Source organism: Delphinapterus leucas, chromosome 6 (genome assembly GCF_059928025.1).
Source record: "Delphinapterus leucas isolate spDelLeu-1000000601 "Yukka" chromosome 6, BTC_Dleu_Yukka2, whole genome shotgun sequence".
In the NCBI taxonomy this organism is placed as follows: Eukaryota; Metazoa; Chordata; class Mammalia; order Artiodactyla; family Monodontidae; genus Delphinapterus; species Delphinapterus leucas.
This window is the reverse complement of record NC_143134.1, coordinates 117905071-117931387: the sequence shown is the minus strand read 5'-3', so window position 1 is coordinate 117931387 and position 26317 is coordinate 117905071. Positions and strand designations below refer to the sequence as shown.

Here is a 26317-nt window from a genome sequence, read left to right as displayed (position 1 = left end):
GAGACCCCCAGCAGCCAGCTTAGGTTCGGATCTCAGCCCCGCCCTGCTTGGCTGTGGCATTTGGGGCCGGTGACTCGCCTGCTCTGAGCCTCAGTTTCCCATCTGGGAAATGGAGGTAATTCCCTTTCCCTTGAAGGGCCTGGGGGGATGAGGTGACATACTATGTGAGCGATGGCCATTACCCAGGCATTACCCAGGCACCAGGCTGAGGGCTTTCCAGGGATTCTTTCATTTCACACTTAGTACAGAACAAGCTAAGCTAAGGAATATAAGAAGGTAAGACACGGGCAGCTCCTCACCAACACTTGCAGAGGTTGACATCTTTTCTTTATTGACCTATTCTAAATATGAGAGGCATATGTGCCCCTTGTCACCCGTGATTCGATGGATGCAATGGAAGATGTGTGAGAAAGATTTAAAGACCTTCCCGCTTCCCCCCAACCACTGCTCCTGGCCCGCTCTACCTTTGGCCAAGGGCATTGAGCCACCTCTATATGTTAAAAAAAAAAAATCATTGGCTGTTGTTTTTACCAAAAAGAGAACCATTTTTTCTTTCAAACTCCCCTGCTGTACAACGCTTTGTGTTTTGCAAAAATCTTCCACCTCCATCTTCTCCTCTGATGCTCCATGGTGTTTGGGATGGGGGAGCTGGGCCCAAAGGCCCTGTAGGGTCCGGTTGCCCTCTAGGTTGGGCCTCCAGGGCCCTGTTCCCCAGGCTGCCACACTCTGTCCTCTCTGTGAGGCAGGTGGGCAGGCTTATGGCCCATTTTTCAGATAAGGTAAAGTCCAACTCCGAAGGAGGAAATGACTGGCTGGGAGAGACAGGAAGAATCTTTCCTGACTCACAGACCCAGCAGACTCTTGAACCCGTCACACCCATTGTACAGAAGGAAGGACTGAGGCCAGGAGAGGCTAAGTCTCATGCGAAGGCAGGGCAGAGCAGGAGCTGGCCTGGGAGGAATGCACGGGACAGCAGAGGAGTGTCAGGAGGGATGAGGGCCATGAAAGGTCCCAGGTTCCTGCTGACCCCAGGGTGGTGGCCTGAGGATCAGGACCCTAGAGGCCCAACCCACAGGGCAGCTGGTCTCCGTAGGGTATTTGAGCCTGGCTTCCCTGTCCCAGCCACCATGGAACATCCACCACCTGATTTTGCATCTCAGCTCTGCCTTAGTGGCTGTGTGACTCTGGGCAGGTCACTGGCCTCTCTGAGCTTCAGCAACTCTGTCTTCAGAGACACTGTGGCGCTCTGGAGAGAAAATGACCAATTTTAGACATAATGATATTTATTGTTATGCAAATTCAACTCCACCCAGCCTGACCCCTCTGCCCCCAACCAACCTGGAACTGCATACCAGCCTCTTCAGCCTCTCAGCCTCTCTTCCAGTTTCCCTGAACAGGTAGCCACTAGGCAGGGCCAGAAGAAAGATGGTCAGGGGCCAGAGACGGCAGATGGCAGGCCCCAGTCTGTCCAGGGTAATCGTCAAGCGCAGAACTGGTGCTTCAGACACCAAAGGCTGGCAGTGCTAACTGGGAGACGTTGGGCAAGTCGCCCGAACCCCAGCTTCTCCGTACCCCCTGTGATCAAGGAGCAGAACATGCCTCATAGACTATCAGAGATGATGCGAGCAAGCATTTCAAAGTGTGGTGCTGAGAGACACATGAACGGGTCATGAAATCCATTTCGGGGCGCTCAACAAGTATTTCTAAAGACTAGAGTAGAATAGGATGGGAAATACTGCAGTGGATCACACCGGAAGGAGAAAGTTGAGTCCATGTTTGTGCTCTACAGAGCTTGGGATGTAAAAGTGATTTCTTACTATGGATCGTGGTGGAAAGTTGGAAAGCCCCTGGGCTAAGACATGTGATCAGCATGGAACCAGTTATGACCACGAACAGATCTCCGGACCAGGGTGGATGCTGATCATGCAGTTTTTCTAGAAGGAGCCCAACGCCTTGCTCACCCTGCCCTGAAAGCAAGCGGAAGTCCAGGTCGGGGTGGAGGGTTGGGCTGGTACCCACTCTCTGTTTGTTGCCCAGGGTGGAGTTTGTCAAACTGGCCAGTGAGGCTGATGTCGTGAACTTGGGCCAAGGCTTCCCAGACTTCCCACCCCCAGACTTCGCCGTGGAAGCCTTTCAGCACGCCGTCAGTGGGGACTTCATGCTCAACCAGTACACGAAGGCATTTGTGAGTCTACCAGCCCCTCTGGGGGGTCCCTGGACATGGGCCTCTGAGGAGGTCCCGGGGGAGGACGGAGCAGATCTTTTTGGGCAGCAGGCCCATCTGAGTGTCAGGGTTCATGGGGCAGAGCCCCGGGAATTCAGCCTGGCCATGGTTCAGTGTTCACTGGTTGTCTCCTTTGTTCCAGTCCCTGGAACAGTTCATGGTCTGGGGGAAAGACAGATAAAAAAGCATGAGCCAGGAGCTCATGGTCTAGTGGGAAAAGCAGACCAAAACCCAAAACAATAGCAGAAGACAAAGGTAGCTGATATGCTGTGATGGAGGAGAATGGGGTACTTGGGAGCAAGAAGGAGGGAATGAGACCTGGGAGATCAGGGAGGGCTTTCTGAAGGAGGTGACACCTAAGCTTAACCCTGAAAGACAAGCTGCTGATTGTTTTGACTCTAAATCCGAAGTCTTTCTGTGAAGAACCACAGAGTAAATATTTGCCCCCTTGGAGTAGTTTCTTAAACTTTGGTGTGCATCTCATCGCCCTGGGGGAAAGTTCCCTCCAGTGCCACCACCCAGAGATAACCACTGCTAACAGTTTGCTACTTTGCTGAGTGTTTAGACTTTTGAACTTTGAACTTTTATAAATTTATTTATTTTATTTATTTTATTTGTGGCTGTGTTGGGTCTTCATTGCTGCACCTGGGCCCTCTCTAGTTGCTGCAACAGGGGCCACTCCTCGTTGCCATGCGCGGGCTTCTCACTGTGGCGGCCTCTCTTGTTGTGGAGCACGGGCTCTAGGCACGTGGGCTTGAGTAGTAGTGGCACGCAAGCTCAGTAGTTGTGGATCACGGGCTCTAGAGCACAGGCTCAGTAGTTGTGGTGCACGAGCCCAGGTGCTCCACGGCATGTGGGATCCTCCCGGACCAGGGCCCAAACCCGTGTTCCCTGCATTGGCAGGCGGACTCTCGACCACTGCACCACCAGGGAAGTCCCCTGAACTTTTAACTTTTAAAAATGCTTGTATAAACACACACACATTCACATGCCCGCACGTGAGATTTGTATTTCTTAACACAAATGGACTCATACTCTAGTAATGTTCTATAACTTATTTCACTAAATAGTATGACATAGGCATCTTTCCATGTCAAAACAGCCTCATTCTTTTTTTTTTAATTTATTTTTTATTGAAGTATAGTTGAATTACAATGTTGTGTTAATTACTGCTGTACAACAAAGTGACTCAGACGTACATTCTTTTTCATATTCTTTTCCATTATGGTTTATCATAGGATATTGAATATAGTTCCCTGTGCTATATAGTAGGACCTTGTTGTTTATCCATTCTATACATACCAGTTTGCATCTGCTAATCCCAAACTCCCCATCCAACCCTCTCCCATCCCCCTCCCCCTTGGCAACCACCAGTCTGTTCTCTATGTCCCTGATTCTGTTTCTGTTTCATAGATAGGTTCATTTGTGTCATATTTTATATTCCACATATAAGTGATATCATATGGTATTTGTCTTTCTCTTTGTGACTTACTTCACTTAGTATGATAACCTCTAGTTGCATCCATGTTGCTGCAAATGGCATTATTTCATTCTTTTTCATAGCGGAGTAGTATTCCATTGTGTATATGTACTCCATTAGCCTCATTCTTTTTGATGGCTGCATAGTATCCGATTGCCTAGATGTGCCATAATCTATTTACCCAGCCCTACACTGATGATCTGGTTTGGTTATCTCACTATTAAGCAATGCCACAGTGAATATCTCTTTGTGTATCCCTTTGTACACATATGTAAATATTTCTCTCAGATATATCCCAAGAAGTAAAACTAGAGAATCAAAGGGTGTAAGCATTTCAGCCTGTGCTGGATATTGTCAAATTGCCCTCTAGTAAGGTTTACTCACATACCCACCAACAGGCTGGTCTCAGAGCTGGCAGGAATATTCATTCTTTTCATGTACATATTGGGCCTCAGGACTTTCTTTCATGCCTGACCTCGTTTTTTTCATTTGGGTGTATATCTTTGTCTTATTGCTTTGAAAGAGCTCTTTATATATTAAATATCTTATTTCTTTCTCTTATGTTGCAGTGTTCCTCTCTTTGTCTTTTAACTTTGCTCATGGGATATTTTGGTGTACAGAAATTTTTCATTTTTATGTAGTCAATTCTGGTTTAGTGAATTATTTAGTTAAGTTCTAGACCTTAGGTTTCAGTCCCTTGGCTTAGCCTGGAGTGTTTTTTTTTGTTTGTCTGTTTGTTTGGGTTTTTTTTTTGCGGTATGTGGGCCTCTCACTGTTGTGGCCTCTCCCGTTGCGGAGCACAGGCTCCGGACACACAGGCTCAACAGCCATGGCTCACGGGCCCAGCCACTCCGCGGCATGTGGGATCTTCCCGGACTGGGGCACGAACCCGTGTCCCCTGCATCGGCAGGTGGACCCTCAACCACTGCGCCACCAAGGAAGCCCAGCCTGGAGTGTTTTATAAGTGTCCTCAACAAACAAGCATACAGATCCAGTCTTCCTCTCAAAGTGGGGTGCTTCCAAAGCTGCAACATAAAGTCCTATTCCTGCACTTCAACTGGCATGACCTTGGGAAAGTCATTTTCTTTCTCTGGCTCGCTGTTTTTCTACCAGTCAAATGGTGGGGATCAAATAATACCTCTTTTGCAAGGCTGCCAAGAGGATTAGATGGCACAAAAGTGCTACTTAAACTTAGAGGGAGGTGTTTAAAGTGTGGAGTTGCTACTATTTTGAGGGCTCCGTTGCACTGTGCTCCACGAAGGCATACACTCTGTCTGGTTTCCCACTGATCCCAGCCCTGGATGCTGGGCCTGGCACAGAGCAGGCTTTATGGCATGTGCTGGCGATGGAGATGAAAGAACTCACCCCACAGGAACTGACTCTGCCCCAAGGCTTGCTGCTGGAAGATGCTAGAATTGCCTGGATGCATCTGAGTGGGAGGCTGGGCCCAGGCTGAACCAGGCCGCTGACCCCTGCTGTCCCGGCAGGGTTATCCACCCCTGACGAAGATCCTGGCCAGTTTCTTCGGGAAGTTGCTGGGACAGGACATAGACCCGCTCAAGAACGTGCTGGTGACTGTGGGTGCCTATGGGGCCCTGTTCACAGCCTTCCAGGCCCTGGTGGACGAAGGAGATGAGGTGAGTGGGCAAGGCCAGGGCTGGGTGGGGGTGAAGGGTCAGGGTGGTGCCGACCCCAGCCAATCTGATCCTTGTACCAGGTCATCATCATCGAGCCCTTTTTTGACTGTTATGAGCCCATGACATTGATGGCAGGGGGTCGCCCTGTGTTTGTGTCCCTGAAGCCGGTAAGGATGCTGGTTGGGGTGTGGGTGGGCAGAGGGGTCCAAGGAGTGTGCTGGGTTGAACCCTGGGAGGTGGGAAAGAAGGAAGGAAGTGAAGGAGGGCAGTTTCTCCAGGGTGAGGAGAGGGGTGTCCAGAGCCCGAGAGGAGAGACAGTGGGGAGAGATACCTGGGGGGAGGAAGGCTGACTTTCTTGAGATGAAAGTCATGTGGGTAAGTATTGCCACCCCCTCCCACCTCCTTGCAGAGCCCCAACCAGGATGGGGAACTGGATTCCAGCAGCAGCTGGCAGCTGGACCCCACGGAGCTGGCCAGCAAGTTCACGTCTCGCACTAAAGCCCTTATCCTCAACACACCCAACAACCCCCTGGGAAAGGTACCTGAGAGACCTCCTCCGGGGACCCCTCCAGATTGGCTCACGTCCCTGCTCTGTTACTCTTGTGCTGCCATGGGGCCTCAGTTTCTTTGTCTGTGAAGTGGGAGGACTACCTGCGATGAGCTCTGAGGACCGAAGCTCCCAGAGGTCCCAGGGCCTGGGGCAGGGATCCCCAGGGAAGGTATCAGGCCTCGGGTGGTGGAGCAGGCTGGACATCTCCATGACTTGCCCATGAACCTGGGCCAGTGACTTCACCTCTCCAGTTTCTCATCTGGAAAATGGGAACATGACAGAACTGATGTGAAGGAAGACCCAGGCTTCCACCTGTGTCTCTCCTTTACTGTCACACCATTATCACACTCAAAACGCTTCTGACACCAGATATGTGGTTTTTTTTCCCACACTAAGCAATTCTGTGAGACCAGCTGGGTGTCCCACAAGTCAACTCAACTTAATTCAATTCTGACACTGTCTACCTGGAGATGGCGTCAGATCCCACAGGTTAAGGGCTCAGTCTCACAAGGCTGCCCCCCACCCCACTCCAGACACCAATCACAAGTCGAGGTTGTCACCTGTGCTGCTGACCTATGGTTGTAAATCTGAGGTGCCCACAACCCCCTCCTCGGTTCAGTTAATTTGCTAGAGAGGCTCACAGGACTCAGGGAAGCACCTACTTAGTTACCTGTTTATCAGAGGGTACGATAGATGAACAGCCTGATGAAGAGACATGTAGGGCGAGGTCTGGGAGGTTCCCGAGCACAGGTGCTCCTGTCCCTGTGGAGCTGGGGTGTGTCAAGCTCCTGGTACCTGGATGTGCTCACCCACCTGCAAGCTCTCTGAACCCTGTCCTATTGGGATTTTTATGGAGGCTTCAATTATCAACTCCATTTCCAGCCCCTCTGCCCTCTCTGGAGAAAATTCCAAACTTCCAATATGGCTTCGTCTTTCTGATGATCAGCCCCAATCCAAGAGCCCACTTAGAGTTGCCTCATTAGAACAAAAATGCTTCTAGTGCTCTTTTTTTTAAAATTTATTTATTTTTGGCTGCAGTGGGTCTTTGTTGTTGCGTGCAGGCTTTCTCTAGTTGCAGCGAGTGGGGGCTACTCTTGGTTGCGGTGCATGGGCTTCTCATTGTGGTGGCTTCTCTTGTTGCGGAGCACAGGCTCTAGGTGTGCGAGCTTCAGTAGCTGCAGCACTCGGGCTCCGTAGTTGTGGCATGCGGGCCCTAGAGCATGTGTGCTTCGGTAGTTGTGGCATGCGGGCTCAGTAGTTGTGGCTCACGGGCTCTAGAGCTTAGGTTCAGTAGTTGTGGCGCACGGGCTTAGTTGCTCCGTGGCATGTGGGATCTTCCCGGACCAGGGCTCGAACCCGTGTCCCCCACACTGGCAGGCGGATTCTTTTTTTTTTGGTTATAAATTTATTTATTTATTTATTTATTTATTTATGGCTGTGTTGGGTCTTCGTTGCTGTGCACGGGCTTTCTCTAGTTGCGGCGAGCAGTGGCTACTCTTTGTTGCCGTGCGCGGGCTTCTCATTACGGTGGCTTCTCTTGTTGTGGTTGTGGAGCACAGGTCCTAGGCGCATGGGCTTCAGTAGTTGTGGCATGAGGGCTCAGTAGTTGTGGCTCACGGGCCCTAGAGCACAGGCTCAGTAGTTGTGGTGCACAGGCTTAGTTGCTCCGCGGCATGTGGGATCTGCCCAGACCAGGGATTGAAGGCAGGTGGATTCTTAACCACTGTGCCACCAGGGAAGTCCACTTCTAGTGCTCTTATCACTTAGGAATTTACAAGAGTTTCCAGAGCCGCCCTGTGTCTAGGTCAGGATCAAAGAGCAAATAATAGAACAAAAGATGTTCCTAGTGCTCTTACCACTTAGTAATTTACAAGGGTTTTAGGAGTTCTGTGCCAGGAATTGGGGCAGATATATATATATATATGTATGTGTGTGTGTGTGTGTATATATATATATATATATATATATACACATATATATGTATGTATATATGTATATATATATACACACACACATATATATATATATATATATATATATATATATATGTATTTTCTGTTATCTCACAACCAACTTCACAGGGTCACTGTTGCAGGGATAGGATGGGACAGAAAAGCCCTCAGCACCGTCTCTGGCCCTGTCTTTTCATCTCTCTAAGCAGGCCTCTCTGTTTGGGGATGGTCCCTGCAGGTGTTCTCCAGGGCAGAACTGGAGCTGGTGGCCAGCCTGTGCCAGCAGCATGACGTGGTGTGTATCACCGACGAGGTCTACCAGTGGCTGGTCTACGACGGGTGCCAGCACGTCAGCATCGGTGAGCCGAGCCGGCCAGGGTGCCCCCGTTCCCCTGGACATTTGTGGCAGGGCCTTGAGCCCAGTCTGGGTGTCAGCGCAGGCCTGTTGATTAGGACCGAGGGGTCTAGACCCACACAGGTCAGGTGACCTGGGGCAGTGACTTCACCTCTCTGAGGACAGGGGAACACATGGCACCTGCCTCCCAGGGTTGTCATGAGGGTGAGCTCAAATAAGTCCTGAGAGTAGCTTAGCACATGGTGGAATCTGGAGCGTTGAGAGCCTGAGTGCCTGCTGGGGTCCAGCCCCCACCCCTCCCCTGCCCCCCCCCATCTCAGCAGCTTCTTTCTTTGGCCTTGGGCAGCCACCCTCCCTGGCATGTGGGAACGCACCCTGACCATTGGCAGCGCTGGCAAGACCTTTAGCGCCACAGGCTGGAAGGTGAGTCAACGAGGGCGGGGGTGATCCCTCCCTCTACAATCCTTGGTAGGTGAGTCTGGCCTGGAAATCCAGAAAGGGTTTGGTCAGGCCCCGAAGAGCCTCACCCCCTACCTATGTTCCTGGTCCAGGTGGGCTGGGTCCTAGGCCCGGACAGTCTCCTGAAGCACCTGCGCACCATGCACCAGAACTCCATCTTCCACTGTCCCACACAGGCCCAGGTGAAGGGGGGGGGCAGTACCCACCCCACCGGGGGAGGGAGTGGGGCAAGAAAGGAGTTCGGGCTGGCTCCAAGGTCAGGTCACACCTGACCTGCTTGTCCCTCCGCCCCCCCCAGGCTGCAGTAGCCCAGAGCTTTGAGCGGGAGCAACTGCACTTCGGCCAACCCAGCAGCTACTTTGTGCAGCTCCCACAGGCCATACAGCGCTGCCGTGACCACATGATACAGAGCCTGAAGTCTGTAGGCCTGAGGCCCGTGATCCCCCAGGGCAGCTACTTCCTCATCACAGACATCTCGGAATTCAGTGAGTGGGACTGGCCGGGCTGGGCCAGGTACAGGGCCCTGGAGGCTGCTCAGGGCTCAGCCTGGCCTCTGTCCCCCAGAGAGCAAGATGCCCAACTTGCCTGGAGCTGCAGATGAGCCCTACGACAGACGCTTTGTCAAGTGGATGATCAAGAACAAGGTGGGCTGGGCCTCTGCCAGGGCCGCTGGGTACGTTTTACAGGCTGTGCACTGCTAAGGGTGCCTGACCAGGGGGCTGATGCGCCAAAGTCCAGCCAGTCCTCTGCCTTGAGCCATGGCACAGGGTTGCATCCACTTCAAGGAATGGGAAGCCTGTTTTCAATTTGCTCAAATATGCCTTGTGGGCTGGCAGGAATTCTTGCCCTCTCAGGGCTTCAGTCTTCCCATCTGTACAGTGAGGAGCTGGCCCATTAACTCTGAGGTCCATCCAGCTCAGAGCTACGACTCTAAGACTTATTTCTTTTTTTTTGCTTGTTTGTGGTGTTTTTTTGTTTTTTGTTTTGGCCGTGCCACATGGTTTACAGGATCTTAGTTCCCCGACCAGGGATTGAACCCGCGCCCTCAGCAGTGAAAGCGCAGAGTCCTAACCACTGGACCGTCATGGAATTCCCTAAGACTTATTTATTCTATGGCTCTGCCCTGACCTACCGCATGATCTTCCCTGCTCTCAGCCTCCCTCTCCCTTCTGTGCATAAGGAGGGACTTGGAATGATGATTTGGGATGCTTTTCCTCTGACCTGGATGCAACACTGGGAGGTGCTGCACTGAACTAATTTTCCTTCTCCTGTCTCATCACGGAACGTCTCTGACCCCCTGGAGCCCCCCAGAGGCCTGCTGGGCTGTGGGGCCGCTGAGACATGGGCTTCCTCCTCCACAGGGCTTGATGGCCATCCCAGCCTCCATCTTCTGCAGCGTGCCACATCAGAAGCTCTTTGACCACTATATCCGCTTCTGTTTCATGAAGGTAAAGGACAGGCCTGGGGGAGGGAAGACCTCCTCAAGCCTCCCCATGCCTCCTGCGGGTGTGGGGAGAGGGGTAGGACCAGTCTGTGTTGGTGCAGGACGAATCCACGCTCCAGGCCATGGACAAGAAGCTACAGAAGTGGAAGGATGAGCTTAGGCCCTGACATCACCCCCTGGGCCCTGCACTGCCTGCTCCCTGACACTCTGCAGGGCTCTGTCTTTGTGCAGGTTTCAGCCATTCCCAGGTTGGGGGTAGATGGTACTGGAGGATCTCTTCTCTGTAACACAGAATAACCTCAGGGAAGAGCCCCCCTTTTGGTCTTGGGACAGTCAGGAGCACTTCCCCATGGTGCATAGCTGTGTTCCTGTTGCAGAGGTGAAGGAGGCCTGACCAGGGCCTCTCCCTGGTCCTCCCTGTGCTGGGCTATATGGTCTTGGGTCCCCTCTGGCCTCCCCAGACTCAGCTGGGACTCAGAGGGCAGAGTTCAATAGTGTACTGACCTTGGGTCTCAGCACTGGCCCCAGCCTTGCACTGGCCCCAGCCTTGCGTTGGCCCCAGCCAGGCCTCAGGCATCCCTCCCTTTCCTTATCTAAGCTTGATTTTGGAAAGTTGCCCTTAGGCTTGACTGTTCAAGCCAGTACTTTTGCCCATAATAAACTTTTAAGTTATTCAAACTGTTATTGGCTGCTTCTCTCTGCTTCACACCCTGGTGCTGATTGCAGATGGGGGCTTAGTCAGAATGGAAGGCAACTCCCACCTCCCTGAACCTCAGATCCTAGACTCTCTTTGTACAAATGTGTTTTGAGGCCCAAAGAAGGGCAGGGACTTGGACCTTGTCTGAGGCCACCCAGTTAGTTAATGGTAAAACCAGGCCTAGGGGCTCAGATGGTGTGTGTTACTGTTGTTGTTGGTGGTGGTGGTGGTGTGGTGTGGTGTGTGTGTGTGTGTGTGTGTGTGTGTGTGTGATGGGGGCCTCAGTTGAGTGTCTAACAGGGAAGACTCGGACAGTCACACCCCACAGGAATCAGAGTCCAGGCCAGGATTGCCAGGGATTACATAATTAGACAGAAGGGGAAAGGAATGTTTCCCCTAACATTTACTGCTCACGCACCATCTCATTAAAGGACCCTCTGAGACAGGAGTTACTGCCTCCATTTTACAGGTGAGGAAACCGCTTTGGAGGTGAGGGGACTTACCTGAGGCCATCCAGCTGGTAAAATGTAGAAATGCGATTTGATCCCAGGGGTGGGCCTCCCACTGGAAAGCAACGCAACTCCTGAAATCATTTGGAAGGTGGTGCTGGGGAATTGTCTTGAAGTTGCATTTGCATAGCAAGCTCATGGGTTTTGCTCATGTCACATATTTAACTGGGGAGCTGATGGGAACATATAGGATAATAAAATACATTTGGTCTTTGTCCCTGGTTCCTGGCACAGAGCTCCTAAAACCCTTGTAATTTCATGAGTGTTAGTAGTGTCTTTTGTTATTCAAAATGAACCCCTTCAACCATGTGATTAGAGGGTCAGAACTTTCAGCCTCAAACCCAGACCTCAGGGAGGGAAAAGGGACTGGACATTGAGTTCAGTCACATGGCTAATGATTTAATCAGATGTGCATATGTAATAAAATCCCACATAAAAACCCTAAATCAGGGCTTCCCTGGTGGCGCAGTGGTTGAGAGGCCGCCTGCCGATGCAGGGGACACGGGTTCGTGCCCCGGTCCAGGAAGATCCCACATGCCGCGGAGCGGCTGGGCCCGTGAGCCACGGCTGCTGAGCCTGCGCGTCCAGAGCCTGTGCTCCGCAACGGGAGAGGCCACAACAGTGAGAGGCCCGTGTACCGCAAAAAAAAAAAAAAAAAAAAAACCCTGAATCACTGAGGCTCAAGGACCTTCTGGGTTGGTGAACACATCGATGAGCTGGTAGGGTGGCCCATCTGGAGAGGGCGTGGAACCTCTGCACCCCCCTCTCCCAAGACCTTAGTCTATGTACGTCTTCCATTTGGCTGTTCCTGGGTTGTTATCTTCTCTAATGAAATTCTAATTGTAAGTATAGCACTTTCCTGAGGGCTGTGAATTGTTTCAGCAAATTATTTAATCTGGGGGTGGTCATGGAAATGCTGGAATTTGTAGTCGGCCAGGCAGAAGTGGGGGTGGCTGGTGACCCCACTTGCTGCTGACATCTGAAGTGGGAGACAGTCTTGTGGGACTGATCCCTTAACCTATGAGGTCTGTGCCAACTTGTCAGAATTTAATTGAAGTGTAGGATACCCACTTGGTGTCAGAGAATTGCTGTTTGGAACATACTTGGTGTTATGACAGGACACTTCCTTTTTTTTTTTTTTTAATTTTTAAAATTATTTATTTTTTGGCCAGGCGGCACATGGAGTCTTAGTTCCCGGACCAGGGATCAAACCTGCACCCCCTGCATTGGAAGTGCAGAGTCTTAACCACTGGACCACCAGGGAAGTCCCAGGACACTTCTTCATTTCCCAACTATGACTTTGTAATACTATCACTGTTCCAAAGTCAAGATTATGAAACAAAATAACAACTCAGAGGCTCAGGGTTGGAGCCCCTTTGCCATACTACACATAGCCTGATGATAAGAAAGTCCTCAATGGGGTAAACGCATAGATTTCTTGGATAGAACCACCCTGACCAAAGGTTTCATGTCTCATGAACCAACCCGGAATCTGCCCATAACTCAAATCTGTGACTCTACAGAGGTTCCAGATCTTAGACTGAGTAACCTCAGCCAACCTGAGATGCATAAATGACTTTGCCTTTCATTCAGATAGGGGAGAGCGGGGAATGGTGAAATAAACACAACCCCTGTAATGTTAACGCACCTTGAATTAGAAATGAATCTCTCCTCTACTAGGCTGTAAACTCCAGATCAGTATCTGCTTTCCCTACCATTGTGTCCCGGGCGGTTAGCACAGGGAGTTCCAGCCTCAAAATAGGATCTGCGTGATAAATATTTGTTGATTGAATGAATATGGACTCAAATTTATTATTTAAAAAAGAAAGTGTATCTCATCCCTTGCTGGTAGGAATGCAAACTGGTATAACCGCTTTGGAAGACAGCTTGGCCATTTCTTTTTTATTTATTTATGTATTTGGCTGCGCCGGGTGTTAGTCACGGCACACAGGATCTTCGTCGCCACGTGTGGGCTCCTTAGTTGTGTCATGCGAACTCTTAGTTGCTACATGCATGTGGGATCTAGTTCCCTGACCAGGAACTGAACCCGGGCCCCCTGCATTGGGAGCAAGGAGTCTTAGCCACTGGGCCACCGGGGAATTCCCAGTTTGGCAATTTCTTACAAAGCTAAACATAGTCTTACTGTTGGATCCAGCAATCAGACTTCCAGCTATTTACCCAAATGAGCTGAAAATTCATGTCCACACAAAAACCTGCACATGAATATTTGCAGCAGTTTTATTCATAATTGCCAAATACTGGAAGCAACCAAATGTCCTTCAAAAGGTGAATGGATAGACACACAGTGGCATAGCCATACAACGAATAGTATCCGGCAGTAAAAAGAAATGAGCCATCGGGGACTTCCCTGGTGGTGGAGTGGTTAAGACTCCGTACTCCCAGTGCAGGGGGCGCGGATTCAATCCCTGCTCAGGGAACTAGATCCCACATGCATGTAGCAACTAAGAGTTCGCATGACACAACTAAGGAGCCGGCGAGCCGCAACTAAGACCTGGCGCAACCAAATAAATGAATAAATATAAATAAATTTTTAAAAATTATATCTTCAACCTACTATTAAAAAAAAAGAAAAAGAAATGAGTTATCAAGCCATTAGAAGATATGGAGGTGATCACGGAGAGACAGCAGTGAGGACTTAGTTCCCTGCCCAGGAATTGAACCTGCGTAGCCCAGATGAAAACCAGGAATCCTAGCCGCTAGAGCACCAGGGGCTAGAGGCTAGAAGCAAAGTGGCCCTGGCTCTTTCCCCCATCTGAGAGCAAGAATGTTTCAAGGAGGCAAAAACTGTAAAAAACAGGTACAAAGTTTATTATTAGAGACACAGCACTATGGGAGAGCACACAGAGAAACAGTTTATTTAAGTCGAAGCTAGGCAGAAATACACACCCAGAGAGAAAGGGTGTGGGCATCCTTTCTAATGGGGAGGAGTGGAGTAAAGAGGCGATTTAAATCACTTATATAGGACAGTTCTTCCTGGTCTTTGTTTACCTTTGGCCAATTATTTCTTTTTTCACACATGACTGGTCCTAGGACCCTCCCCAAGCTGCGTGTGCAACTTTGTGCTAAGATGGATTCCACTGCAGAGGCCTGTGTGTATATGTCCACACTTATTATGGGGTGGTGCCCCCTCCCTTTTTGACCCCCAAGGAGCCTTCCTGCACATGTCCAGACAGGAAGTTTTCCTTGACCTCAGGAGTGGTTATCTTATCTCTTTACTTCAGCAGAGCTCAGCTTCTGCCACTAGCTTTGACCTTGGAGCATCTGGGTGAGAACAGAGCTTCAGTGTTACTCCACTTGACAAACCCCAGCTGTCCAGCCCAGGGGCCCATCTATCTCCTACTTTAGAGGAACTTTAAATGCATGTTGCTTAGTGAAAGAAGGGAGTCTGAAAAGGCTGCATACTGTCTGATTCCAACTATATGACATTCTGGAAAAGGCAAAACTATAGGGACAGTAAAAAAGATCAGGGTCCCCGTAGTTACCAGGGGCTTGAGGGGTGGGGGAGGTAGGTGGAGCACAGGGGATTTTTAGGGCAGTGAATCAATTTTGTATGATACTGTAATGGTAGATATATGACATTATGCATTTGTCAAAACTGTTAGAATGTACAACACAAAGAGTGAACCCTAATGTAAACTATGAACAATGCATCAATATAGGTTCATCAACTATAACAAATGTACACATTAACACATGTGAACAACAGAAACTGAGTGCGGGTTATGTGGGAACTCTGTACTATCTGTTCAATTTTCGGTAAACCTAAACCTCTAAAAAAGTAAAGTCTGATAATTAAAGGAGAGTAAATGAACGAATCTATAAAATAATTGGATTAAATTATTGCCAGCTCTGAATCACACTCCAGCTCTGTGCCTCAGGGTCCCCATGTGTAAAACCAAGCTGAGCTTTGAGTTTGGCGCCCGACGGGAGGAGAGAGGGTAGCTCTCCTATCGTCCAAGGGTTCAGGAGAGAACCGGATACCGTGCGTCTTTGGACACCCAGGCCTGCGATGAGCCCCGCCCACCCCCGGGAGCCCGCCCCCAGGAGCCAGTCCCAGGCCCACACACTCCCTCAGCCCGGCGCATAGGCCGCGCCCTCGCACGCCATTGGCTCTCCGATTGGACGGCTCGGAGGAGGTGTTGGCGGAAGGGGTGAGTCTGATTGGCTGGGCGGGGCCGACGGTGTGCGACGAACATGGCGGAGCGCGGGAGGAAGAGGCCCTGCGGCCCGGTAGGTGGAGGGATGTGGGATCCCGCGGCAGGGCGCGGGGTGGAGGCAAGAGAAAGAGCCGCTTGGGGGCCCGTGGCGGGGCCTGGCCCTGCTCGTCGCTGCTCCGCGGCCCGAGTCCCCGAGGTGCCGCATGCTTATGGCCTCAAGCACCCCTGTCCAGATGAGAACCGGAGGTGGGAGCCGGGGTTCGAGTCAGAGCCGGGACTGCGTTGGGTAACTCATTGCCCGGGGCCCGGATTCAGAAGACTGGACCCGGCTCGGAATCCCGAGCCCTTTCGTGGCGTATCTCTTCTGACACCAGGGCGACAGTGGGCAGGTCCTGTCCCCCTGAACCTGTTTCCTCTTCTCTCCAGTGGGAACTCATTAAACAATTTATTGAATGCTTACTGTGTGCCAGGTGTGGTCTCAGGCACTGGGGGTACGACAGGTCCCTGCCCTCCTGACGCTTTCTCTGGGCAGCAGGAGTGTGGCGTGGGGGGCGGGGGGAGGGTTTCCTCATTTCCTCACCACCTCCATTTAAAGAGAGGGGACAGCTGTGGAGCACCAAGTGGGACCTCCTCTCGGGTGTGACCATTCAGCCTCACTCCTACATCTCCTCCCACCCCTACTCCAGGGTGAACATGGCCAGAGGGTGGAGTGGCGAAAATGGAAGCAACAGAGTAAGTAAGGGACCGGGGCGGTGGGCTCAGATGGGGAGCTGAGCGTCTGTGCTCACCTCTCCCCGAGGCCACTCCATCAGTGCACAGCTGAATCTTGGGGAAAAGCCACCAGATTTGGCCCCTCTAGGTCCCACAGTACCCAAAATGGAGAAGACGGGGCCAGAAGCCCTGGGAGGCTCCTTTGGCTGCCGTCTCAGCAGCATTGGAGAGCCCAGGCTGCCCCTACTGAGAGGACATCACCTCCTGGACTGCTCCAAGTCCTCCTCACCTCCAAGTCCCTCTTCCCTCCACCAATCGGGATGTCCTCTTATCCAGAAAAAGAGGAGAAAAAGAAGTGGAAGGATCTCAAGATGATGAAGAAACTGGAGCGGCAGCGAGTGCAGGAGGAACAGGCAAAGCGACAGCAGGAGGAGGAGGCAGCTGCCCAGAGGGAGGATCGGGGTGAGCAAGCTGGGCCCTCGGTAGGGCAGAGAATGTTATAGCTGGAAGGGCCCTTAGGGGCCAGTGGGTCCAGACATCTTGTCCTGATGGAGAAAATGAGGCTCAGAGAATGGGAGGGACCCAGAAAACCGAGTCCTAACTTCCTGCTTAGGTAGATTTCGATTCTGTGGAGGGTAAGCATCATGTACCATCACTTTGTGCCTCTAGAACCTCATCATTGTAATATGACAGTTAATGTTTTTCCTTTTTTATTGATCACTGTGTGCTTTAATTTCACTTTTCATTTAATTATTTTGATTTCATATTAAGAATGTCTCTTTTTTCTCATTAAATAATACATGCTCAAAACAAAACTCCCCAAACAATACAGAAAACAATAAAGAAAGGAAAAATCCCAGCAAACATTGCAGCTAACGTTTCTCCAGCTATGTTAACACCCACTTATATATAGGTAGGGAGGTATACAGATACAGTTTTACAAAAGTTGAGACTGCTTTATCCACGCACTTCTGGAGCTGTTTTTTCTCATCCCACATTGTGTCCTGGATGTCATTCCGTGTTCGTACATTTGGATCTACCCTAACAAGTTGTATCTTTCCTCCTCGGCCAGACCCAAAGATCTGGAGGGTCAGGGGGCCATATTGTACTCTGTAAGCCCAGTGGTTACCAGTGATGATGGTGACAGTGGGGACAGAAACTGAGCATGTCAGCTGTCTGACACCGGGAAAGCCCTTTATCTCCTGTGGCTCCCTTTGGACAACTCTGGGAGGGAAAGTGTGGTGGTCCCTCTGAAGCCAGCTGTCCTACCTTTTGTGTGACCTTGGGTCACATATTTGACCTCTGTGGGCTGAAGGTTCCCCACCTCTCAATCAGGATCATGGTAGTGCCTACTTCCTAGGATTATTGGTTAAATGTGCACATATAAAAGGCACTAAGAATAAATATTAACTCATTATCTTCCCTATTTGATGCCTGGAGAACTGAGGCAGTAGGGGGCAGAGGATGTGAATATAGGTCAGTTCTTCTAACCGCTCCCTTGCCTGGCCCAGTGGTATGCCCTTCTTACGGGAGTCCTGGAGACCTGATTCCATTTTCTTCCTGGGGAGATTGAGGCCCAGAGAGGGGAGTTGGATCTATGCTGCTTAGCTCAAAACTCCTCACAGTAGGAAAATTCTCTAACTCTGGGCCCTGGGATTAGAGCAAGGGAGGGGAGGGATGGCCCTGGCCTCTCTGGCTGACCATGAACACCCCTGTCCTGCCCAGGGCGGCACTACACCCTGAGCGTGGCCCTTCCAGGCTCCATCCTGGACAACGCCCAGTCGCCCGAGCTTCGCACCTACCTGGCCGGCCAGATTGCTAGAGCCTGCACCATCTTCTGTGTGGATGAGATTGTGGTGTTTGATGAAGAGGGCCAAGATGCCAAGTGAGGGGCCATCCAGCGGGCCCCAGGGCTCAGGGAGAAGGGAGGGGCTGCCATGATTGGCTGGGCTTCCCTTTTTTCCCTGCCTACTTGCCTGGGCTGAGGATCCTGTCTGAATGCCCCCGTTGTAACCCTGGCGGGTCGAGTTGCAAAGCAGGGGCGCTGCAGAGGTCATACTGGGGGGAGGAGCTCTTGAAGGAAACCCGGTGGGCTTGAGCCCTTTCTTTCTCTCTCCAGGACTGTGGAGGGGGAATTCAGGGGAGTCGGCAAGAAGGGGCAGGCATGCGTGCAGCTGGCCCGGATCCTGCAGTACCTGGAGTGTCCACAGTAAGGGCATGAAGGACAGACTTGCCGGAGCATGTGGGAGGGGTGGTCACGGTGCAGGTCGGATGGGAGGTGGCCTCCCTGAGATGTGCGTCCTTTCCTAGGTACCTAAGAAAAGCATTCTTCCCCAAGCATCAGGATCTACAGTTTGCAGGTAAGGCTGGGGGTGGCTGACCCCCATTTCCCATGGATCATCCCCCAGACCCTGAGAAATCATGGTACAGTTGGGAAAGCAAGCCCAGGCAGGGCAAGGCCTGTGGCTGGTGGTAAGCAGCAGACCTGTGGCAGAGCTGGAACCTGAACCAGGGTTCCCAGCCTTACCTTCTACCCCTCCGTGTGCCTCTGCACCTCCCAGAATCTTCCTGGCCCTCCCCAACCACAGGGCTCCTGAACCCCTTGGACAGCCCTCACCACATGCGTCAGGATGAGGAATCCGAGTTCCGAGAGGGCATCGTGGTGGACCGGCCCACCCGGCCGGGCCAGGGCTCCTTTGTCAACTGTGGCATGAAGAAGGTAGGAGTTGGAGGGTGGGTCGAGACACGTTTCCCAGACACACCCTGGCTACGGAGGGCACATGGGTGGGGAGCCCTGGCCCCAGGCATCTCTGCCTGCCAGTCCCCCATTGATGCAGATTTGGGCCAGAGAAGTGCCTAAAATGGGGCTCAACAGATAAAGCCAGGAGCAAAATTTACTGTTTTAGAAAAATCAAATCAACAGAAGATAGTCCTTATACGAAAAACAAACCAAAACAAAACCCGGGAAAATCAAGTTCACAGTGCCTCTGGGGCTGTTCCAGGGCGCTGCCAAGCCGGGGCTCGGAGCATTCATTTGCCACCTATTAATCCTAAGTCTCCTAGAGAAGGAGACGAAACATTTAAACAGATGAGGGTCCCCTCCCCTCAAAAAGAACAGATCTGAGGTAACTGGCTAAAAACAGAACAGGATGACCCAGACCCAGATGAAGAGAGAAATGAATGTGAAACCCTCAAAAGAGAAAGTGTCCCATCCTGAATTCAAAACTGGGACAAGGGAATTCCCTCATAATCCAGTGATCAGGACTCCACGCTTTCACTGCCGAGGGCGTGGGTCCAATCCCTGGTCAGGCAACTGAGATTCCACAAGCCATGCAGCGCGGTGGGGGGAAAAAATAAACTAAAATTGGGACAAAACACGAACATCAAGTGTCCTTCGTCACAGGCTCCCATGTAGTCAGCATTTACTTCATGCCAGGCCCTGTGCAGTGTAACGATAGGTATTAGTTACGGACCATCTTCTGTTTGACAGATTAGGACACTAAGGCTCAGAGGGGTTAAGTGACCACTCAAACCGCTATAGCTAGTAAGTGGCATAGCCACCAAAATGTAGGAAACTGGGATTTAATCTACTCATGAAATACTTCCTACTCTGTGCCAGGCCTGGACCAGTGTCTTGCAGTAGTCGTTTTGCAAGAATGGTCTCTTGGACTTCCCTGGTGGCGCAGTGGTTCAGAATCCACCTGCCAATGCAGGGGACACGGGTTCGAGCCCTGCTCCGGGAAGATCCCACATGCCGCGGAGCAACTAAGCCCGTGCGCCACAACTACTGAGCCTGAGCTCTAGACCCCCAAGAGCCGCAACTACTGAGCCTGAGCGCCACAACTACTGAAGCCCGTGCGCCTAGAGCCCGTGCTCCACAACCAGAGAAGCCACTGCAATGAGAAGCCCATGCACCGCAACGAAGAGTAGCCCCGGCTCGCTGCAACTAGAGAAAGCCCGTGTGCAGCAACGAAGACCCAATGCAGCCAAAATTAATTAATTAATTAATAATAAAAGAATGGTCTCTGTGAGCAGGTCTGGCCCAGGTGCCGGGGAGCGGGGCTCGAAGGGTGACGTGGACCTCTGAGGTGCCCCTGTGTCTGGGAGAGCAGCGACCCCCGCTCTCCTGCGGCGGACAGCACCAGTTTCTTCTGGCTTCTTCCCAGGAGGTGAAGATCGACAAGCACTTGGAGCCTGGACTCCGGGTGACGGTGCGGCTGAACCAGCAGCAGCTCCCAGGTACCCTAAAGCGTCCCCAGCCTGGCCCGCCTGCGGGCTCGGAGCCACTTCCTTGTCCCCTCGCCCCGTCTTCACAGCCTGTCTGCTTCCCCTCCAGAAAGCAAGACCTACCGTGGAAAAGTCGTGTCGTCACAGGACCCTCGCACCAAAGCTGGTCTCTACTGGGGCTACACGGTCCGCCTGGCCTCCTGCCTCAGTAAGGACAGAGCTTCCTCCTGTGAATATCCGTCCTCTCTCTCTGGGAGGCCACAGAGAGCCTTGCTTGACCCCAAAGTCAGACCGGGGTCCTAACCCTACTCATTTGCCGTGTGACTTGGGCAAGTGCCTTCCCTTCTCTGGGCCTTGGTCTCCTTGAGTGCACTGCCTGGAATGCTTTTAAGGACTTCTGAGGAAAAGCATCTTTAATAATGTCTGCCATGGGGTCGGGAATGGGGGCAAAAGGGCCAGATAAGTCAGAGGCCCACTACTTGCTTTTGGAGTTCCTTCCTCCCCACCCTCTGCTTTGTCTCCCCAAGCTGGTACACGCACGGTCTCCGCCTGTTCCATCACTGACTTCCCAGCAAGAGTGAGGGGCCTGGCTGTGGCTCTCTTACCTAAACCACGCCCCCCAACACGCACGTGCAGCCAAGTGGCAGTGGCCTGTGGGGAACAGAGCCCCCAGTGAGCTTGCCTCCCCACCAGGTGCTGTGTTTGCTGAGGCCCCCTTCCAGGACGGCTATGACCTGACCATTGGGACATCAGAGCGAGGCTCAGACGTGGCCTCCGCCCAGCTTCCCAACTTCAGGTGGGTCCAGCCAGGGGAGGAGGAACGCAGCAGGGGACAGGACTGGTGGGGGCAGAGCTGTACGGACCGGGCCTCTGCGCATATGGGGGGCTGAGAGCCCTGGGAGCTGCACTCAGTGACCCCCCTCCTATGGGCGCCAGGCACGCTCTCGTGGTGTTTGGGGGCCTCCAAGGGCTGGAAGCTGGAGTGGATGCTGACCCCAACCTGGAGGTGGCTGAGCCCAGTGTCCTCTTCGATCGGTACGTCAACACCTGCCCCAAGCAGGGCAGCCGCACCATCCGCACCGAGGTGAGCCCGCCCGCCTCCCCGACCTCCAGGCCCAGCCTGCTCACCACCAGCAGGGGCTGGAGCCTTGGGGTCCGTCCAAAGGGGGGCGTTGCAACCTCTCCCAGTCCCCCACCCCGCCCAGGGCTGCCCTGAGCCAGCCTCCTCGCCCCCTTTTGCCTCTCACCACAGCAGAACTGCAGCAGGGACAAGATGAGAGTGAGCTGGGAGTTGGGAATCCTGGGTGCTGGTGCCCATCCAGCTGCTCCAGGAGCACCTGGCTGACCCAGGAGACCCCACCCATCCCTGCTCTAGGCCTGTTCCCTTAGCCATACGCTCCGTGTTCCACTTCCCCGTGTCTGACCCTGGTGGGCAGGGCAGCTCTCCTCTCTGGCACCTCTGTCCCACGGGGGACAGGATGCGACCAGCTCTGAGAGCCTTCCACCTGGGCAGCCGCTTCTGAGGGCAGCAAAGAACGCTGCACCTGGGGGCACTTCCTGGGGGAAGGTGCCACTGCTTCCACTGGTCTCAAAGGGTGGTGACCAGACAGGTGGACAGCCTCAGTCTACCTGTCCCTGAGAGCCCTGCCAGGGCCAGGTGTTGCACGCTTGCCAGCTACAGCCTCCCAGCAGGAATCCCTGCTCCCACCCTTCCGACAGCTGCACAGAGGGCCCTCCTGCCCATCACCACCCCCTCCCCCTCCCCCTCCCCGACCCTGGGAGGCAGCTATTACGGTCATCCCCATTTTACAGAGGAAGATACCTAGAAGCAGAGAGGTGAGGCCCTTTCCTGGCCAGTGACAAGATTTGCAGGATGAAGCTGGGCCTGTGCTTCGCAACCCCCCTACCCCAGGCCCTGCTGAGGGCAGCATACCCCAAGGGGCTGGGTCCTGGGCAGTGGGGCACCCGCTAGCTTCCCAGGCCCCAGCCTGTTGCTGTGCTTCTCTTCCAGGAAGCCATCCTCATCTCCCTGGCTGCCCTGCAGCCTGGCCTCACCCACGCGGGTGCCCGGCCCAGCTGAACGTTCTGTCGGGCCCAAGATGGCACAGAAGCAGTGGTGAAGCCAGAGGTTCCCATGGGTCACCTGGGACAGACACACCAAAGACTTGTCTCCAAAAATGAACACCTTTAATTCGACCCAGTCCCCCCGACCCCACAGTCTGGCTGGGGCTGCCCTTACTTGCTGCCTGCAGTGATGGCCTTAAGGCTGCCTGTCCGTGCCAGGATATTTGGCACAAAGAGCAGCCCTGAGGCCCGCTCAATGCTCTCGATGGGCACCAGGAAGCGCTCCAGCGGGACCGCCTCATCCACAGGCGCATTGGGCATCATATAGGAGCGGAGTTCGATCTGCCCGTCTGCTGCCTCCAGGATCAGCACTTTGAAGAAGTGGGTGGGCACCGCCACGTGGTTCTTGCCAATTACCTGGTACTTCACATAGGACTTCCCATCAGCCTCCGTCCTGTGGGCAGACCCAGGCACACATGGCCTTTTAGGGCTCCTGGGGGGCTTGGTCAGACCCAAGGCCACCGCCTCCAGGAAGCCTTCCCTGACCCGACCTCCAGCTTGTGTCAACCTGCAGGACCACCCCTCAGCGTGAGGCTTCTTTGCCCTGCTTGGCTCCCCCAGGAAGCTGGGAGCTCCCTGCAGGGTAGAGACTCACTCTTCCCCTGTTTTCTTCATGTCCAACACTGGGTCAGGTAGAGTGGGTGGTGGCAATAAACGCTGCAGAAAGAATCAGGCCTTCATTCACATTCATCCGTGTGGACCCTTGACTACTGTCTGTCTCTCCCTGTGGAGGGTGGGCGCCAAATGGGCAGGGCTGTGGCAGCAGAATTCCCAGCACCAGCACAGGGCCTAGGGCAGAGCAGGTGCCCGGAGCACCGGATGGGTGACTTCAGGCTAAGCCTCCACGGCGTCCGCTCCATTTCAGCAGGCCAGAGGAGGCACTTGCTAATTAAAGTACATCAGTGTCCCAGCCAGCGCCTCAGCAGGCCTGTGCTGAGCCCTTACTACGGTGACCTCCACCATCCCGCTTTGTCCCTTAAACAACCACGTGGTAGCTAATGGGTATTATCCCCATTTTACAGGAGAGGATGTTGAGTTCATTTGCCCACGGCACCCAGAAATGAGGTGACAGGGCCTGGATTCCAGCCCAGGCAGAGCCAGCTGTGTGGCCACAACCTCTAGCCTCACTCATCCCAGTGCTCAGCAGGCTAGAAAATCAAGCAAGCTGAGAAGAGCTCAGTCCCTTCTACCTGGGAGGCCGGGCTGCAGAGGGACAAGAGTAAAGGCTCAGGGTCAGGGAGATGGAGTTCAAACCTGGCTCCCGGGGAAGCATAGGGGAAGGTTGCTCCAAGTAGGGGAGCCCGAAGGCGAGAGCCTAGTGCAAGGGTTTCTACCCGCGCAGAACACAGAGTCAGGTGGATGTGAAAAGAGATGACACAGGAGAGAGGAACAGGGTAGACTCAGGGCCTGGTGCCCACGGGCAGAGGAGATGTCTAGGTGGGTACCCCAAAGGTCTCTGTGGAGTAGAACTGGGGGGCCCGAGACGGAATGGACAGACTCGCCAAGAAACCAGATGAGTGGGGACCTGGTGGTGTTGACACAGAGCCTGGGGGGAGCGTGGACGGGATGAACGGGAGGTGCTGGTGTCCCCAGGCCCCCCAGCTCTAGCCTTACCTGGGCAGGAAGAGAGGCCCCGTGCAGACATAGACATTTTGGTAGGTGCGGGTCAGGCTGCGGCTGTACTTTTCCAGGTTGTTCCAGGCATTCTGGTTGAGCTGGGGCACCTGGCAGGAGAAGTGGGCTTCAGTGAGACTGACTGGGACACTTGCAGTCAGAGGGCTGCCCCAGGCCCTGAGGGGCTGGCACTGGCATGGCGCCAGAAAGTTCCAGCTTGGGTGGGGGGTGGGAACAAGCAGGCGGAGGAAACAGGTTCATGGAAGGAGAGTCACTTAGCCTACATAGTCACGAGGGTGGGGCCCGGATAGAGCTCAAGGAGGTGCTACTTTCGTCCAGCTAGAGTGGGAGAACTAGCATCCCAGGTTTCAAAGCTGTTTCTCAGCTCCAAAGAGCCATCTGAAGGAAAGGAGCAAACCTCCCAGATAGAAACAGTCCTGCCCACTGCCCCCAGGGGCTCGTGGGAAGACCAGCTCTCCCAACCATCTCTCCTTTCCTTTTCCTAGTCTGAACCGCATGCAGAGCTCAGCGGGGAAGGTCAGGAATCTGCTCCTGACTCCACCACTTGAGCTCTCCAGTCCTCAGCACGGCGTCTAGTCAAATGGGTAGGGGACTGTGCTCCTGGGTGAGCACAGTCAGGTCAGAGAGGCTAGGACCTCACAAGCCTCACTCAGAGCCTGACATCCGTCTCCACGTGGGTGTCAGGCCCGGGTGGGAACAGGGCTAGAGGTAGGGCGGCTAGTCCAGGCGCACAGCGACTGCTACTAACAGCCACTGCGTGCAGCTATGTTTCCTTTTACTCCTGGAAGGAAGGCAGGGTAGGACAATGGCTGAAAGCTCAGAGTCCTCTAGGCAGGCTGCCTGGGTCTCCTCCCACTGTGACACTGTGCCAGTCACTTTGTCTCTCCGAGAATCACTTCCCTCATTATAGCTGATATTTACTGAATGCTTGCCGTGTGCCAGAAAGTGTGCTCAGTACTTTTACGTGCATGGTGCCCTCAGTTCCTCAGCGCCTCTGCACGAGGTAGGTGAATAACAGTTTTATCCCCATTTTACAGACAAGGAAACTGAAGATCAGGGAGGCGCCCGAGGGCCCTCGGTTAAGATCAGAGTGCAGAGTGGGTGCTCAGCGCCCCACCGCTCCGTCCCTTCCGCCTGCGGCGCGCGGTGTGTTTAGCCAGGCGCCTGGCGTAAAGCGCGCACTCGGCAGCTTTCCTATCTGCAGAGGAGCAAATCGAGGCTCAGAGGCGAGCGGTGGCCTCGCCTTCCGCCGCCGGGGCGGGGGGCGCAGGCGATACCTGGGGCGCGATGTTGCTCAGGTAGAAGGTGTCGTTCATGGCCTTCTGGCTCCAGCGGTGGTTGCCGGCGGCGGCGAGATGGCCGCGGTCGAAGCCGCTGCCCCCGTAGTCGGCGTTGGTGGCGCGGTGATACGCATGCACCGAGTCGTCCTCGTGGTAGTCGCAGGAGCGGCGGTCGCCGTCGCCGCGGAGATTCTCAGGCCGCAGCTGCTCGACCACCCAGAGCGCGCCGCGGGTGCGCGGGTCGTAACACAGCATGTACGACTCACGGCTCTTGAGCTGCGCCACCCCGGGCAGCCCGTACTTCGCCAGCTCGCCGGGGCTGCCGCCCGTCGGGGCCCCGGGCACGGCGGGAAGCCCGGCCGCCGCCGCCACAGGCAGCACGGGCAGCCGGCTCAGCAGCCCCGGCGCCGCCTGTGCGTCCGCCCGCCGCCGCCAGCCCTCGGCGGCTGCACCCAGCCCTGCGCCCAGCGCCAGGGTCAAGCCGACCCGAAGCAACTGCTTGGCCATGGATTGTGGCCGGAGCGCGGATGGAGAGCGGTCCGCGGAGACGAAGGAAAGCCTCGACCTCACGCGTCCAACCAGGGAGGCTCTGAAAGGGGCCGCACAGGCCTGCGGGGCCCACCGCGAGGATAGCGCCGAGTGGAGGAGTGAGAGAGCGGAACGCGGGTCCCTTCCACTCCCGAGCGCTCCAAAGTATTAATATTATACTCAGGAAGCCAACAGTAGGCGTCAGGACCGGCCCAACTGGACCTCCCGGGGCCCTTCCTTTGCCCTTGTTAAGACTGGGCGCTGAGAGGGCGTGGCATCACCGTCGCGGCTTGTGATTGGCTGCCCCCAGAACCGGCTCCGCCCCGC

The 26317-nt window shown here is 53.7% G+C and overlaps 3 protein-coding genes and 1 pseudogene across 8 annotated transcripts in view; 3 read left to right on the top strand and 1 right to left on the bottom strand.

Annotated features, from left to right (window-relative positions):
* The window catches only part of KYAT1 (kynurenine aminotransferase 1), a 33108-nt gene extending 22793 nt beyond the window's left edge, over positions 1 to 10315 (top strand). For 2 of the 3 annotated variants that reach the window (XM_022578534.3, XM_089913833.1), the window contains exons 3-12: positions 2038 to 2185; positions 5192 to 5341; positions 5422 to 5508; positions 5751 to 5879; positions 8082 to 8202; positions 8545 to 8621; positions 8750 to 8839; positions 8956 to 9142; positions 9222 to 9301; positions 10019 to 10255. In XM_022578534.3, coding sequence (XP_022434242.2) covers positions 2038 to 2185; positions 5192 to 5341; positions 5422 to 5508; positions 5751 to 5879; positions 8082 to 8202; positions 8545 to 8621; positions 8750 to 8839; positions 8956 to 9142; positions 9222 to 9301; positions 10019 to 10255 — 1306 coding nt within the window. Of the gene's footprint in view, positions 1 to 2037; positions 2186 to 5191; positions 5342 to 5421; positions 5509 to 5750; positions 5880 to 8081; positions 8203 to 8544; positions 8622 to 8749; positions 8840 to 8955; positions 9143 to 9221; positions 9302 to 10018 lie in introns of all 3 variants that reach the window. The other variant, XM_022578532.3, reaches the window with a different exon arrangement.
* Positions 7297 to 26288, bottom strand: ENDOG (endonuclease G). 2 transcript variants are annotated; one of them, XM_022578540.2, is made up of 3 exons: positions 25460 to 26251; positions 24162 to 24271; positions 7297 to 22941 (listed from the first exon to the last, which is right to left on the bottom strand). In XM_022578540.2, exons 1-3 carry the CDS (start codon positions 25967 to 25969, stop codon positions 22659 to 22661), a joined length of 903 nt encoding a protein of 300 aa, XP_022434248.1. In that variant the 5' UTR covers positions 25970 to 26251; the 3' UTR covers positions 7297 to 22658. The 2 variants fall into 2 exon arrangements, with proteins under 2 accessions (XP_022434248.1, XP_089769971.1); XM_089913845.1 differs by lacking the exon at positions 7297 to 22941 and adding an exon at positions 23211 to 24016 and having other exon boundaries at positions 25460 to 26288.
* On the top strand, positions 15498 to 23221 carry SPOUT1 (SPOUT domain containing methyltransferase 1). Of its 3 annotated transcripts, none has more exons than XM_089913843.1 (12): positions 15498 to 15558; positions 16172 to 16217; positions 16533 to 16658; positions 17922 to 18081; positions 18316 to 18405; positions 18507 to 18556; positions 18785 to 18915; positions 20285 to 20435; positions 20533 to 20631; positions 21117 to 21219; positions 21360 to 21507; positions 22435 to 23221. In XM_089913843.1, exons 1-12 carry the CDS (start codon positions 15523 to 15525, stop codon positions 22501 to 22503), a joined length of 1209 nt encoding a protein of 402 aa, XP_089769969.1. In that variant the 5' UTR covers positions 15498 to 15522; the 3' UTR covers positions 22504 to 23221. The 3 variants fall into 3 exon arrangements, with proteins under 3 accessions (XP_089769969.1, XP_089769968.1, XP_022434247.1); XM_089913842.1 differs by having other exon boundaries at positions 15499 to 15558; positions 18758 to 18915; positions 20363 to 20435; XM_022578539.3 differs by having other exon boundaries at positions 15500 to 15558; positions 20363 to 20435.
* LOC149749057 (uncharacterized) lies at positions 21635 to 22428 on the top strand (annotated as a pseudogene).
* Positions 26289 to 26317: the final 29 nt, after the last annotated feature.

Excerpts from the sequence above, each read along its gene's own strand:
- SPOUT1 (XM_089913843.1), top strand. The coding sequence starts at position 15,523 with ATGGCGGAGCGCGGGAGGAAGAGGCCCTGCGGCCCG. Across the intron at positions 20,632-21,116 it reads CCGCCTGGCCTCCTGCCTCA|GTGCTGTGTTTGCTGAGGCC; the intron begins GTAAGGACAGAG and ends CCTCCCCACCAG. Across the intron at positions 21,220-21,359 it reads GCCCAGCTTCCCAACTTCAG|GCACGCTCTCGTGGTGTTTG; the intron begins GTGGGTCCAGCC and ends TATGGGCGCCAG.
- ENDOG (XM_022578540.2), bottom strand. The coding sequence starts at position 25,969 with ATGGCCAAGCAGTTGCTTCGGGTCGGCTTGACCCTGGCGCTGGGCGCA. Across the intron at positions 24,272-25,459 it reads TGAGCAACATCGCGCCCCAG|GTGCCCCAGCTCAACCAGAA; the intron begins GTATCGCCTGCG and ends TTCTCCTGCCAG. Across the intron at positions 22,942-24,161 it reads GGGCCTCTCTTCCTGCCCAG|GACGGAGGCTGATGGGAAGT; the intron begins GTAAGGCTAGAG and ends GTCTGCCCACAG.